General features: G+C 35.9%; 1 protein-coding gene across 1 annotated transcript in view; it reads left to right on the top strand.

Moving 5' to 3' along the window:
• LOC145687938 (uncharacterized) overlaps positions 1 to 17,043 on the top strand; it is a 264,861-nt gene that overhangs the window by 225,978 nt on the left and 21,840 nt on the right. Inside the window, exons 9-11 of the mRNA XM_081761511.1 lie at positions 118 to 198; positions 9,091 to 9,255; positions 13,546 to 14,850. Of these exons, the coding sequence (XP_081617637.1) occupies positions 118 to 198; positions 9,091 to 9,255; positions 13,546 to 14,850 (1,551 nt within the window). The remainder of the gene's footprint in view (positions 1 to 117; positions 199 to 9,090; positions 9,256 to 13,545; positions 14,851 to 17,043) is intronic.

Genomic DNA, 17,043 nt, shown 5'->3' with positions numbered 1-17,043 from the left:
AAAAAAGACAGAATCTTTACAATTGTATTAAATTTAAGATATACAATTTTATTCTAATTTAATCTTCATTTTTTACTTGCGATTATTAATAATTTTCTAATTTTATTATTGTTTCAGGTTTAAAATCTAGCCCCACTTTCAACAGTAATTTATGTGCTGACAGCAACTTCCAGGATAAGACATGGGTGACCCAAGGCAGTAAGTAAATTTGTTTATTATTATTATTATTATTATTATTATTATTATTATTATTATTATTATTATTATTATTATTATTATTATTATTATTATTATTATTATTATAAAACAAATCACAAAAACACAATAAATATTAAGGGTAGTAAATTTTAATGTATAACTATTTTTTTCTAGTATTCAATGTTAAGGAAAATAAACTCTTTTGATTTCCTATACTCTATGTTGTTCTCTCAAAACCAATCTTCCAATAGTAAATCATTAACTCGTACAATTATCTATTATTTACGCATGTAATTATTCTCAGCTCTGGTGCGCAGCTTTGCGGGGTTTATATGAAATTTGATTTTTCAGTTCAATTCCCTTTCTCTTTTCGTCGACACGCACGATTTTTCTGTTTTGATACCGTCTATCAGTTGTAGCCTTCTTCGCCCCCTCCATTTCTTTCCTTTCACCATACACTTTAACACGTCCCTCATGATACATTCCTTCTTAGCCATGATATTGGGTCGATGCATAAGTTCGTGCGGTTCTTATATTTTATATTTTATTTTATTCTGCTGTTCTGTTAATTCAAACACAAATACAACATAGATATAACATTAGCATATTCTACGGGTGTAACAATACATTGCATACACTATACTGTCACTCACAATCACTCAGTGATGTATTCAACTCCACTATCTATGACCTTCTGCCAACGTTCAGGTAGCAGTCCAATGCCTCGCCTGTAGAACTATTTTGGTTTTGGCTGGAAGAAATCTGTTAGCCATTGGTTGAGAGAAGCTTTTCTGTGCTGTTCTTTCAGCAATTGCTTTATTCCCGTACACTGCACAAATTGTTCGCGCAGCTTCTGCTGACGGAAATGATCACTTTTCTCAACTTGTTAGTTTGTCTGAAATATATAAATAATACGTTCACAAACAAGAAAACTTGTTTTTCATAACAAACAAACTGCAAACTACGGTAAAACAATGGAATAAGGATAAAAAAAAATAACTTCACGCCACATTGTTGCCAACCCAAAAGAAAACCGCAGGATCTTATGCATCGACCCAATATATGAGACTAGGATATTTTCATGTTCATTGTCAACAAGATTTTGGTTGTTTATTCTATGTGACACACTTCTTTCAGTTTCGGAAGTTGTTGCGTTAGTTGAAGCGCACTGAGAAAAGCTACGCTGGAAATTCCGTTCGCCAGACATATTTCAGGGTTGCTCCAGAGACGTTTTCCATTTGCCCTTCCTGATTGCCTAGTGGCAAGAGCGCGCGCACGATTCCCTGGTACGCTTTCTGGTAGGACATCCTTGAAGTTTGAACTTGGTTCTGATTCTACCCTAAACTGTAAGGTCGTTTGAGGTGGTCCTGACATTTCAGGAATTCCGACAGTTCTAAGCCTGCAGCCCAGTAGCTCGCTTGACTTTCGAGGCAGACAAATGAAGTTAGTAGATTCACAGGGGTCCGAATGTGTTGTAAGTTATAAAAGCAGACAATCGTTTCTATGATTATTATCGTATCGGATAGACGTGTTTAAGTCAGATGAATTGTCTAAATACCTGCCTATAAAGTAGTGTTACGTAAAATACGGCTGCACGTAGCTAAGCGTTCACTTATTTGGTAAAAGAGAAAGGAAGAAATAATGCACCATAAGGTAGAGTGTGGCGGGTGGTTGTTGCTGTTTCATTGTTTCTTTATAAGGATATATTTAACTAACAGTGATCAGAGGCCCAACAAAAGACAGTAGAGTAATTTTCTAAGACTTCGGAAGAGTGTCATAAAAAGAATAATTTGTGGGATAAACCAGGACACATTTTAATGTATGACTGTCCTACTTACATATGTCACTTATGACTATACCTGTATTGCTGCATTTTTACCTTTTTTTTATTTCTATTTAAAAGAAGTGTGGGAACTCCCCTTAGCAAGTATCGGAATTTCCCCCAAAAGTTGGGGAAACCCGACATTGTGTACCTATAGCTTTTGTGGAAAATTGAACAGATTACAATTACGTTTGAGATACGAAAGTAGTGTTTATGAGGATCAATGTATATAGTACTGCAGCGTGTGCCATCATTTCGATACAGATAAATTGAAGCTGTCCGAAGACGAAAATATGCTTAGCATTCGAAACTACCCCAAATTACCTTATATTAAATCCACGCCTCATATAGCCTCAGTGCTAAAAAGAGACACTACACTGAGAAAAATTCATTATCCGGGCAGCGGTATATTGTACAAATATGCAGAATCCTTATGTTTATTACGGAAATCAGTTCGGAGCATACGTTATCCATATGCTACATACTTTTCCCGCTAAGATGTTATATAATGCCGCTGCAGATGTATGACATCTAACAGTCTTCCATATATTAATACATATACGTATGTTACAAAGGTCAACTATATGTTACATACATTCATCTGTATGTGAGATCCTGACCGCCTACATACAGTACTTTCGTTCTTACGGAAAGTACCTTTATTCGGAACACTTATACGGAAAGTACGTATAAAATATGTTTTTTCAGTTATATGTTTGCTGTACATTAAGCCCAAAATCTACAAGATTTACACATGTAACGTACGTTTTTACGTACGCCACATAGTTTTCCTTTCTCTGTGTAAACTCCAACCAACCAGACAATGTTTCTAATTTTTTTTTGAAAGTTAAAAATTCTATAATTATTACACACATAATTTCACAGCCAGTATAGACAAGAGTTTTAAAATCTGTTACATTTGTATAAAACGTAGAAGTATTCCATTTAATAGATGTAATGTGATGTGTAGTACTTTCACCTGCATGGAGAGGTGCTTTCTCACGCTCAACAATGCATGCAATAGAGGCATCATTATGGCCAATATGGCTGGATTAACATGCAGGATGTTGGGGAGGAAGTGACTAGGTAACTCTCGGCCTTAAGTAACAATGGTTTGTAATATTCAAAGTAGTGTTCAGAGTGAAAGCCCGGAGGCGTCGAAATATGACAAAACAACTACTGCAAATGTCGGTGCAAGAATTAGTTATTGAGTAAAGCATGACGACAATGGAGTACAATTAGAAATAGCATACAGCTGCAAAAAGCAAACGATACAAGATGCCGACCCGAGAAGTTCTTTTAATTAAAGAAGTTTTCTCAATTGCATTTTATGGTCAGCACAATCTATTGATGAAGATGATATACTAAAGTTAAAAATATATTTTGCGTGCTACTTTCTCTGTTGCAAAGTGCATGCAATGTTTTCAAAACAAGGAAACGGAAACAGTTTTTTTTTCTTAAAAAAGTAAAAAAATTAATATGCTATGGGAATTGGAAGCAACTCTTTCCTTCTTGTTGATTTAAGTTTGCATATTCATGAAAGAGTGTCACGCTCTTCGTCCATACTCAAAAGCCTTAGATGATTACCAGAATGCCCTACTGCGTGTAGAAGAAAAGTTCACAAAACACAGTCTTTTCTCAGCTAGGATGTGAAATTGCATGTGAAAGGTTGGTAATAATCCAAGAATACTTCATTCCTTGAAACATAAAATATGCGCATAGTAGCAAACAACAGGTGTTAAATGTATTGTGTGATAATGGAGTAGCATAGGAGAGAGGTAACTGTCGTTTAAATATGTCATCATTGTTTTCTTCGTGTGATGCATGCAATTATCATGCATGTTCTGTCACATACAAATAGTGATAAAAGGCAAATTTGTAAATATTTCTTTTTTGTTATTATTATTTCCACTTTGCATTGCTGAGTGTCCTGGTGAGAATTGGTATTGTTATGCCTTGGTGAATCCAGCTTCTAAAAATGATTTTATTTTCAAACTTGGCTCCAAAAGCGTACTCTTTAGTTACCAAGTGAATTCGCATTGATGTATACGGTATATATACATACATATATACATATATATAGATTTATATAAAAGAATTATCAACGAGGTTTAAAAAGTTCGAAAATAAATTTTAATCAAGAATCAGTCATTTGAAAACTTCGGAACACCATATCGATTAGCTACTCGAAAATGTTTTTCTATGTACTAGCTGAACTTGCGCCCTCTACACAGTCACATATGAGCATGAATCTCCTTGTCATTCCTCACATCTGTACATGTCTCTTTATAGATGCAAGTGAAGGACATCTTGGTAAAATTCTACAAGGGGTATCATAAAGGGAGATTTTTTCGATTTTTTTTCAATATTTCTCACCGTTTGTAAGATTTCAGCCTATTTCAGGTTGGTTGGAATTTCTAATTCGTGTATGATCAGTGTTTTCTTTCTTCTTGCATGCAGTATATAATAAGCAAATACATTACATACACAATTAATTATAATGTCAGTAATATATTGCGTACACTGGGCAAAACACTCCAAACAATACAGATTCACCTTAGATTGGAAATGGCTATCCTTCGTTTTTCATTATCATTTGGCCATGAAACAAACGCCGGAGAGATATACTAACCCCGTATACAAATTTGTGGTGTTGTAATGTATAACTCGTAGGATATTATGTTTTTTTAAAAAAAATCAATACTTCCAGTGTACCTCTAAAAATCTAATAAAGACATAACGGCCATTCTTTTTAAAATATTCAATTAGAACTGAAAAATCTACACAAAATTTGGAATCGATGAGTGAAAACGGCGTCTGTTTAGAGCTTGTGGTTTCCGAGATAACATTGTCAAAAAAATGACACAAACATATAAACGTCCACAAACTTTTCATGATCACAAACATATAAACCTAGCAGTTTAGTATATAGGCCTAGATGAACTATTTTGTAGTATTCAAGCACCTATTCAGATGATTTTTAAAAGTTAATACATTCATTCGTTATTTTGGAAAATGAAAAATTGTCGAGTTGTTTTTACTAGGTCTTAACATTTCATGTAATTTATTTTAAAATTTTAACAAACTCACCAAAACGAACTACCTTAAATGAAGCTATATGTTACATTTTAAGGATTTATATACTGTTACGTTTTGTACTATATGGCAAAATATCAGACTCAGGGAACAAACGATAAAGGGAGAGGTATTGAATTCCTCTACAACAATGAAAAAGGCAAAATGTAGTGAAATTTTCACCTTGCGATTCATAGATTACCTCATTATGTACTAAATGACAGAATTTCAGACCTAGAACAAACGATAATAGGAGAGCCATCGAATTCCTCCATAACAGTTAAAAGCTTACAACAATGGAAAGGTCAAAATGGCGAGAAATTTTTACTTTGGGATCCCTAAACTACTTCACACTGTAGTAAATGCCAGAATTTCGTCCTGAAATAAATGATAAAGGGACATTGAATTCCTCTGCAATAATTAGTTGAACTCAACAACAGTCAAAACTTTGAAAATCTGCACGGAACAATTGTTGCAAACAGTCGTTACCTTCAAATAGACAGAGTGAAGAACATAATTCAATATTCAAAGAAGATATTTCTCACTTCTTGTACTATTAATCTACATTGAAGCATAGGGCGAAAGCAACGCCATCTCTTATCACAGAAACAAAGTTTTTGTGGCTTTACACTATCCTTAAAGGAACGCTATAAACGAATGGTGACCGTCAGGTGATGAAAGTGATGCACATTTGGATCTCATGGGAAGCCAAGCTGGTTTGCCTTATGGAAAGTTAGATGGCGGAGCGAGCATCAATATAATCTCTACGCATCAGATATTCTTGCTTCACTTTGGCAGCATTGCAACAATAAGAAAATGTTTTTTCTGTTTATACCTAGGTATATATTTTCTATGGTTGTATTAAAACAACTCATTATTAAAATTACGGACTGAATTGGGCAGCAGTCGAACTGAAAAAAAAACTTATGTTTTTTCGTCTGTTAAATAAGTCTGGATATTTCTTTTTGCTCCTTATGTAGAGAACATAGAGTTTGCTTTCACTGCGAAGATGACTTTCGACTTTCAGATCATCTAAAAGAAACAGACGTCGTCTCGTAACATGTGAAAAAGTAACATATAATGAGCAAAAATACCAACAACCATTTCCTGCAATTTTATTATTAACTTTTTTTTTATCTCAATGAAAGGCTAAAATTATGCAACATCCAGTATCTTTGTGAAGTGAGATTGTTTTAACAAGTAGCTGTCTTCACTGAGCCAGAACGCTGAAGTTCAAACAACACAACAACGAAATACAATAAAAGAATGCCTTGCTATAACGCAGCTCTTAGTGAAGTATTATCGTTTTCCTTTTTTAACAATTAAAAATAATCTCTGCTGAAAACAGTAAAGAGAATCACACAATTCCCTATATCCTTTTATTATATGCAACCAACATATATTTACTACTGTGCAGGTTGCTTACAAGCTAGGGAATGTTGTAGATTTAAACACGGTATGGAGAGCCTCCGTTACAGTCATCGTTATTCGTGAAGACGTTAATGGATTACCTCCATTAACGAACTCAGCCGAGATAATTGAAGAAAAGCTGTATATTCTTTATTATAGGCAACCAGCATTTCTTTGCTGTTGTGCAGGTTGCATAGAAGCTAAGGAATGTTGTATATTTTTAAAACTATATGGATAGCCATCGATACATTCATCGCTATCCGTAAAACGTTAACGGATTAACTCCATTAAAGAACTCGTCGAAATATATGGTGTAAGAAAAGCTGCATATACTTTATTATAGGTAACCAAAATTTCTTTGCTGTTGTGCAGGTTGCATAGAAGCTAGGAAATGTCACAGATTTTAAACATGATATGGATAGCCACCGTTAACGCCACTGTCATCCACGGATATGTTAATAGACTGACTTAACGAAAGAACGAACTAAGTCGAGATAATTGCTCTATCTATTGCAAGAAACAGAATTTAAAAAATCACTTTTCTGCAAGTTATTGCGTGGAGTAACGAGCGGACAGATATACTAACATTACAATCCTATAAGGCTCAGTGGTAGAGCGTTCACCTCTGGTGCTTGGGGTTCCGGGTTCGATCCCAGCCCCCGCCAAGTGAACTTTGTGGTGGACAAACACCGTGCTCGTGGGTTTTCTCGGGGTTTTCCCGTTTCCTCCCACTTTCTTCATTCCACCATTTCACTCATCTCTCATCATCACCGTCTCCTTTAGCCTAACCGGCATAACCGTGGGACGTAAAACTCAAAGATTTCATTTCATTTCATTTCATTTTTTTTTTTTTTTTTTTTTTTTTTTTTTTACAATCCTATAAGGCCCACTTGTGGGATCCTAATAATGATAAAGAGAAAAGCGAGATTAAAGTAAGAGTTTATCGGAAATAGCAAATACATTCAACTTCCATCGCTAGCAAATCTCTGTGTTTTCACCAAACTTCGAAAAGAACTAGTTATGTCTCTTTGAGGTCAAATGTTTAATTTGTATAACGCCTGTGCACACTGTCTCGCGTTCAACTCCTGGTGGGAATAGTTGCTTTGAATGCAAGCCCGGGTAGTAGGATGAGCCGATTTTTTTTTTTTTTTTTTAAATTTCTTGTAGTGATATGGCAGAAAAGTTGCGAATTAGGGAGACTAAAAAAGGACAACAAAAAATCCGTTTATATGTTGCGGTCACACGTATCATCTAATTTTGACGCAATTTGGAAAAATCCACATTTTTACGATAATTTTTAGCATTTTTAAATTAGCCTCTTTCCACATGTAATAGCTTAAATTCTTATGTATTAGAAGCACAGAAAATAATGTTTGAATATTATTTAAATACATTAACATCTTCCGACCGAGCACTGCCTTTAAAGTTAATGAAATTCTGGAAAATAATTTACAAATAAACATAGATCACAGTTCAAGGAAAAATCACTAACAACCAACATTTTTTTCTTTATTAAATACAAGTTTAAATGTTTATAAACAAAGTATTTTAGATTGTTAGTAAGATCAAAAAAATATCGTAGAAATGTGAATTTTTCCAAATTTCGGCACACTTTTATCGAATTTTTAAAATCATAAGTCTTTTCTGAAAATTTATGTAATGTCTTCACATAACCTCTGGCTTGACCTAAGTTGACTTCACACCTGGTTTACACGAAAGTCGGTCCTTTATTTGAAATATTCCAAAAATGTCAGTTTTTATTACTAATGTTTTCTTTAACCCAGGCTATTTTAAAACAATTTCTCACAATAAGATACTTTTTTTAGCATACTTCCGATGGTAAAAGTTAATGGACATGCTTCTGTTCTGTTTCAAACTTCAGAAAGAATCTAGAATGACGTTGTATTTACAGTACAGAAAACTATACTCAAAGTAATACATTCTTTTGACCTTACAGATAACGAAAATGCTGTTAACCTTTCATCAATACATTATTTAGGACACTCATGGTTATGGCTGCTTTTGGTTGGATTAGAATTTACCGTCCCTTTTAAGCATCGAGGCTATATGAGAAATGGATCTACAGTTTAAGTTGGAATTTGAACTACTGTAGCTCCGACCGAGAAACTGACAGGGATTTTCCCACACCGGAAGCGTGTACACTAACGAAATAAATGCAGAGGAGCTTAGGATTCATTCGGAACAAGAAAAAACTTACTCTTATCTCCGCGATTCTTCGGGTTCTTTAATCCATAGAAACTTTTCTTTCTCTCTTAGACCGCAGGCTTTTTAGATCTTGGAATGAGTTTCCGTTATTTTTTTCTATTCATTTTTTTATTTCTAAATTTTTATTTTCTCCTCGAGCTCCCTTGTGGCTAAGCGATTAATGTACGTGCCTTTGGCGTGGGAGACCCGGGTTTAATTTCTGGCGGGAGCTCATGTGGGTCAATTTGCACGTTAAGCTATATCAATTCCAATCCAATCCAATCTAATCCAATCAAATCAAATCAAATCAAATCAAATCAAATCAAATCCAGTCAAATCCAATCCAATCGAATCAAATTTATTTTCTTCTCTTTTTCCAGGAACAGAGATAGTGCAAGAATCGCCTTGCCCCATCGCGGGTGAATACACTGGCCACATACCAGACGCCGTTGACTTATGTGCCAAATTGTATTCGGATTGTAATCACCCTGAAATCATGTTCTACACCGTTTTCAATTGCAACGCTCCATCAGAAGTATATGAAGGTAGGTGCATACGTAGGTCAAAGAAAGTATATTTTAACTTTCATTTGCTTAAACATCAAACTAATGTAGTAATTTCATGAAGTAGTCGTAATGTCGACCACCGTTCAGCTTTTAGAGTTACAATACTACGGTAATTAGAGATAGAATTAAACTTTAATTGCAGAAACAGTAAATACAGTAATATCTTCATAACAATTACCTGTATGCTTAACAAACCGCTTGGTTGAGAGTTCCGTGTGATAATAGATAAGAACAGAAGAATTGGATTGTAAGACTGATCGAATATTCAGTAGTGAACATTTTGTAAAAATGTACGGAATTCACGTGAGCAGTGCAGAAATGTGCAGTTACAGTGTATATATAGTGGCAACAAAATTCATTTCTTGATATGTAGATCCAGTATATTACTGTAATACTACTTAGGATGTGATTAACAGCAAACTTATTGACAACGGTGCGTGCGTAATTCTTAATATGAGGTCCGATTGACTCTTAGCATTGAACCTCAACAAAGGTTCGGATATCATTATGAAATAATTAAGCTTCTATTGTCTTTGCATCTGACAGAAAGACTGCGGAGAAGATAGATAGAAGTGTTGGAAGATAATTTTTATGATTTATAGAGGAAGATAGTTTGAGGTTATATTGACATTGCTGCTATTTTGCGCTAATTAAGGAAATTATAATAATTCGTAAAAGAAAAGTAACTGAGTGTTCAATATGATAACGTTACTAAACCTCCAAGTAACAGTCGCAGAGGCTTGTAAGAATCTTAATTAGATTTTTCGATGTTGTTTAATTTCTTTCATTATTAAAATAGTGTAATATTGCAAGAGCGTAAACCTATAATCATATAATATGGACATCTTGAGACGCATCAGCATCTACAGCCTATCAATTTTAAGAATAGGAATTATTCTTTTAAAGACAGTCTTTTGGACACACAACTGGCAAGGCGGGGATGCAAACTTAATTGGCAATATTATGAAGATTGAATATGTCTGTAACGCATTCGTGATACGTTTCTTGTGTATGAAAACGTAACTTGAATTTTGAGTTCTATATAGTATGTTCATTTGTGCAGTGATTATTACGCATTAATTCTCTTAAGGAAAGAAGTTGTGAGCGTTTAAAGTTCCTCACGAATGCATCAAAGGGCGAATTTGATGCGTCCTTAAATATCAATAGTCCCCTACCCCCTTGACGCTAGGTGAACAGTTGACTTCTCTGAATAGAGAAGCTGTGTGGATAACATGCGTCGCTGACCAAATTGCTAAAGCGGAGATCCTGCTTTCAAATCACCTGAAGAGGAAACAGCGAGCTGCAGAGATGGATGGGAAAGTATTATCGTAATTATGAACATTTTAGAAACACACTCCATATTATACATTTAAAATGTATATATATGCTGAATCGCGGAAAGTTAGATAAACTCGTGAAATCACACTAAATAAGAAGTGAGATGACAACAGAATAAGTAATCGCAACAAGGAATTACATTTTTTAACTTGAAAAAAAATGTTTTAAAGTTACTTTCACTGAAAAAATCTTTGTAATATTCAATTAAGTAAACTATTATGACGTATATTCAATGGACCTATCATGCTAAAAACGTTTTCTGTATAATACTTCTTTCTAACAACAAAATACTGAAATAATATTAGACATAATATTCGCATTGCACAAGATCAGATATAACTTGTTCCCTACAGTCTGAAGCATAAGCTCTCGTCAAGTTCAAACTTTATAATGTCAATTACTTTATTACACTTATTTGCACAGTTTGTACAGTACGTAGTTAATAGGAGAGCTCAGTCGTTTAGCGCTTATCTTTGGCGGAAAAAGCCATTAGTTCGATCCTAGGTTATGTAAGTTTGTGGTGGAAAACATAGAATCTGTGGATTGTTTCGTGCTCTTCGGTTTCTTTCCAGTATTTCAGCATTCTCTTGTATTTATCGTCCGTATCTTTTCACCAGAGGGCACAAGTGTGCAACGTCAAACTTGAAAACATTAAGTTCAGTTTATGGTTTCAAACTAACTCGTAAGGAAAATGAACAGCTTTGTTGCCTCAACATTTCTCTCACATTTATATAACATTTTTTTTTTAATTTTTAAGGAAAATCAACCAGACAAATGTCAATTAATGTTACTTCCTTAGTTTTTTTAAAAAAAATATATTATCAGGCTTAATATTTTGTGATTATACTTTGTTGCCTTATAGAGTCAGGATTCCTATCGAGAATGGAAGTTGATTGTGCTGACAGTTCATATTTTAGGGAAACCGAAATGTGATTATACGACAAATGAACCATGTGTATTGTCCTCGGCATCATTGAAATATGTTAAAATGCTTACAATATAACAACACTGATTTTCAGCTTCTTTGTTCATTTATTTTTCGGCAAGAGCTGTGGCTCAAAAAATAAAATAATATATATATTGGTAAACAGGAATATAGCGGTGATCGCCAAACCGTCGATCGCAAGCTACTACCCCATCAAGATTCTGCCGCCTACAGTCGGAAAATTTGTCCATGCCGACCAGATGCCACGGTCGGATTGCCGGCGCCGGACACCGGCGTCTTTCCGCGCGATTTTCGACCGCGGCGAATAATTGCCTTGCCGAGCAGTCGGCAAACAGCCGGAAATGAGCATTAAATGCATCGGCGCCGCTGTCGAAAAGAGGCCGGCATAAGGAGTCCGCAACGAGTCGGAGAGAGGCTTTTCCGACTGTTTTGCTGACTTTGATGGTCGGAAACGGTCGGCAAAGAGTCAGCAAAGGGCATTTTATTTTACGATTTTCGACCGCTTGCCGCCTCGGCAAAAGATCGGCAACTTTGAACAAGTAGATCGTCATACCGCCGCGGACGGGTGCCGCAAGCCTCCGGCCGCCTGCCACCGTCGACGGCGGCAATCCCTCTTTCCGACCGCGACTTCCTGATGGGGTAGTAGCTCACGAAGACATTTTCGGTAGATCGCGTTAACACTTCGGTTAGCTAACTTTGATTCCTCCACTGAGGTGACGCTAACGACAGGAGACGCTCATGGCAACTGCTTGTTTCTCCCGTGTCCCGTGCTTGTCAGCTTCATCTCACAGTTGACTGTATACTCATAGGGTTGTGCATGTTAGGTTTCTCGTGTGTATATTAGACATTTGCTAACTTGGATAGTTTGATTAGTTTATAGACAATAAACAAATGTAAGATTTAAAAAAAATGGTAATTGTTTTGGTTGTTAGCTCAGAGTAGGATTTAAAAATGGTATGGTAGCTCAGAAGCTTCAGAAGTTTGGTGACTACTGTTCTGGAGGTTTTCAAGGCCTTCTAACATAAGTTAGGTCACAAATAAGTTGGTGGTATTAAAGAATTGCTGATCACTTAGTTCTCTGCTAGACATAAAAAAAAATAATTAACTGAACTTGCGATTCCATTTTAACATAGTTTGTTATTATTATAACAGCATCAATCAATGTTTTAGTATTTTGTACGTCCTGTGCAAATAATTTCTCATGTATATGGTTGTTTTCATTTCATTTTATATATTAATTGCATAATTTCTTTCTAGCTCATTAACACACTCTGGATGCTTTGATTTACTTTTTAACTATTTTAAAATAAAGCATTAGCTTTTCAAGATGTTAATATTTGTATGTTTGTTGTTAAGCTATTTACTGTATTATCTATATATATAAAAGAGAACGCACAAATCCTTTGTGAACTCATCACGCTAATACGGCTGAACCAATTTCTTTCATTTTTGGGGGGTTATTAGGATTTGGACCCTAGATGGTTTTTATCATATCACTTTAATTTTTAATTACCAGTGTCTTGAGATAATTGACCATTCAAGTGTCCATACGTACAAATCCTTTGTTATTAGTTCATCATAGGTAAAAATAAACGTATTTATATGCAACCCGCATGACCATGTGACTCGGCGGGTTAACATAAATGACAGGCGATATAATGTTAACATTTACTGGAATCTACTATGGTTTTTATCATATCACTTGAAAGCGAAAAAGTAAAAGTTATCTAATTAACAAGGTTTATTGCGTTCCGGGGTGACCGCAGCGAAGCGGGGTGAACGCTGCTAGTATTATATAAGCAAGTTTTTCATGATTTATTTTTACGTTGTTACATATTTTTAGTTATTTTTTCTTGTACTCTAATATATAAGTTAAATATTGATATTTAATCAAATAGCCTTGTTATAGGTTCGACATTGTGATGTGAGAGATGAAGCAAAACCAGGATCACAGAAAACAAAATTAACACTATTTAAAATTTCAGGAACTGACAGACAACAACGGACGCAACTGGGAGTCCACATACGAGACAGAAATCGTCGCCAGGCCAACTCTAGAATATATGCTATTAAAAATCTAAGACCTTTGACTACAACAAGTAGCACTACCTCAACAACTGCGAGTACAGTTACAACAATCGATTCACTGGTAGAATCTGCCGAACATAAAACTTTAGATGCAGAAGCTGTTAGTTCTGATACTTCCCCAAATGTTAGACCTGCTGCTTATCCACCTCGATCTACAAATGCAGGCACATCATATAGTATTGCTTCTACAGCCACACGTTTTGACTCTAAACCTAGAAGTCCATCCAGCCCAGAAATTAGTAGAGGCTCATATCAACGTCCTCAATATTCTAACCCTGATGATCCTTATTCGAACACTGAGTCACGTTACGTTTCTAACCAGAGAAGCCGTTATCCGAATTCTAGACCCGGTAGTGCTAGATTTCCGGATACTCATTCATCAGATCCTAGATATCCGCCCCCAAGATACTCAGGTTCGGGGCCTACTGATACTACTTATTCTAGTGCGACAAATCCTCGGTATCGTGGTCAATTTGACCAAGCCTCTAATCCGGAGGTAAGAGGTTATAGACCTGCATCAAATACAGATACCCATTTTTCGCCTGGACAACGTAGTTATTATCCTGGCAGGGGAACTTCAAATTACTCAACTCGGGATTCAGTGCCTGTGTATTCCACCAACAGTTCTTCAAACTTAGGCTCTGGTTACAATTCAGAACCCAGACATCCGAGCTATGCCAATGGCCCTTATTACTCTTCAAATCGACACACTAGGCCACAGTATTATAATACAGATGCAGATTCTCGTCATGTGGATCGCTCAAGTTCTGCCGACGAAGAATTAGGCAACACAACTGATAGTCCCAATGTAGTTTTAACAACTAAACCTTGGGAATATTCAGAGGAGGCATACGACCCATGGGCATTCCCTAAAACGCATGGTCAAACAGGTTCACAGATTTCCGCTCCTACTGCATCCGGATCATCAATATCTAGAGCTCCATCAACTAACACATCACTTCCACAATACTACTCTCCACAACATCAACCATCATGGACAGAGCAGCGACGACCGGACAACCATCGTCGCCCATATTATGGTCATCAACCTCCACCTGTTCCACCTCCAGCTACCATTTCTACACAGACAAAGACACATTCCAGAAGGCCTGGTCTTGGCGATGATCAACGTTTACACAACCGCCAGGATACCCAACTTCCGACAGCAGCTTCGAGGAACTCTTATTATTGGAAAACACAAGGTAGTCTCCTCGCCATCGCATGTCATCACCGTCAGCACATTGCTTGCCGAGTTTCCCCATCACTTAATGTACTTTCCTCAAATTTATGTTATTTATGTTTACTTGATTTATTCCAGGATATCCCAGCAAGTGTGAAGCTAGCACTGCTTATGATTGCAAGTGACATTTGTAGTTATAGAGCACAAATTACGAAAACACGACTTATGAAACCTATGTTTCACTTTATTTATGTCATACACTTTTCAGCATTTCACATAGTTGTGGCACAGCAGTATTAAATTATATATACATATTTCAATGCAGATCCAGCTTCAATGATCAAAATGTGTTGTGTCAGCAGCATTGCATGTATGTGTGTTATAGAAACGCATGCATTATGTCAAGTGCCTCGTTCAAAGTTGATATGGTTCTGGTTAAACACTGTGTTCTCTCATTTTGATTCGTTTATGGTTGTATGATAATGTGCAATTTAAATTCGTCGGAGTGGAATTTTCTCAATTTGCATCTTTCGAAATTTAAAATATGTATTGAATCTTTTAAAGTAGCATTAGAACAGAAAGTGAACTTTCGTAGGTATTTTAAACACATTATTTGATTGTCTTACGTACAGCATCCTTGAACATTCATTTCCGTATTGCTGAGCAAAAGTAACTGAAGACAGTGACTGTCAGCATATATTTAGTAAAGTTTAGACCTCTTTATAAGTTAATACTTCAAGTTATCCCGTTTATCTTACAGATAAGTCAATTCGCCATATTGAGTCGCCTTTGAAGTTCTATAGAATTTCTGAAAACTATTCGCTAAATTATCTTTTTCAGTTCAATTCGTTCATTGCTCATCTCATAGAATAAATTGTACCGTCAGAAATCTAATCTAAATAAAATAAAGAGTTTGTTTGTGTGTCTGTGTGCAGCCTGGGGACTAGACGAGTGGACCGAGAGTTACCAAATTTCGGTCATAGGTACCTTGGTCCAGGCCCCAGACCAAGATGAAGCGTTTTCTTAAATTCGAACCAACCGTATGACACTAACATTGATACTCAGGGGGGCGTTTACCGGGACATGCAAAAAGTAGTAGAAAATGACCAATGTTAGTGTCAAATTCATAGATTTTGCGGTCACTGAGATCAATGGTGAAACTCCGATTGTATTAACTTCCGAATTCATCCCATTCCGCTGCGGGCCGGGGTCACCGGGGGGATACCGAGACATGTAAAAATAGTCCAAAATGACAGATATTAGTGTCAAATCCATAGTTTTCGCTGTGGCTGAGATCAATGGTGATACTGCCACAGACGTTGACTTCCAAATACAGCCCCCATCGACTGGGACCCAGACGTTTTTTTTTTAAATCGAACCAGGGGGCTCAGGGGGTGTTTACCAGGATATGTAAAAATAGTAGAAAATGACCAATATTTATTCCTTTCGTTGTTCAGTTTGTTTACATAGATATTTTTCTGACCCTGCGAGGAATGGGTATTTTAGCTAGTGTAAAATAAGATACAATGAAACTACAAGAGATAATGCTCTTTTTTTAATTGTTAAAAGCAGTCAGTGGTGTTATGTTTTGAAGATAAATGTTCTCCTTTGTCCCAGTGGGTAGAATGGATTTTCAATATCCAACTTTTGCCCACGTATTCCACAGTGAATTCTCACTGGTCTGTTCAATGTAACCTTTCAGTTAACATATTCCTGTCTTATTCTCATAGACTCGACAAAAAGTAATCCAGGATGAGAAATCACACAACCATTCCTGGGGGTTTAAGTTCATATAGCCATTTCTTGACTTGAACCCATCCGGGGATATGTTTCCAATAAGTTCAGAGGAACCCGTTCCACCCACCGAAGCAAAAGAGAACGCATTTCACAATAAAAAAACAAATTATTTCAATTATGACGTGTAATTTTCATTCTATCCCATTTCAAAATTGTAACTTTCTAATTAGCAAACCGAATAATTAGCCGAGCGTTTCCTGGGAGAGTACACAACCCGTGTCAAAAATGTTTAAATTTGAATTACAAGAAACGCGTCAATAAATTGAGACGAACAAAAAAGCAAACAAGAAAAAAAAATAATAATTAGACACCTGAAAATACGAAATTCGATATTCCGTTTATGAATTCGTAAAATTGATGCTGGTGTGTGCTCGAGAATTAAGTAATAATATCACGAAAGTTTCACTGTCTTGTATTG

This window comes from Thermobia domestica, chromosome 6 (assembly GCF_964235325.1).
Source record: "Thermobia domestica chromosome 6, izTheDome1.hap1.1, whole genome shotgun sequence".
Lineage (NCBI taxonomy): Eukaryota > Metazoa > Arthropoda > Insecta > Zygentoma > Lepismatidae > Thermobia > Thermobia domestica.
The sequence above is the reverse complement of the archived record's forward strand: the minus strand, read 5'-3'. Positions and strand labels throughout refer to the sequence as shown.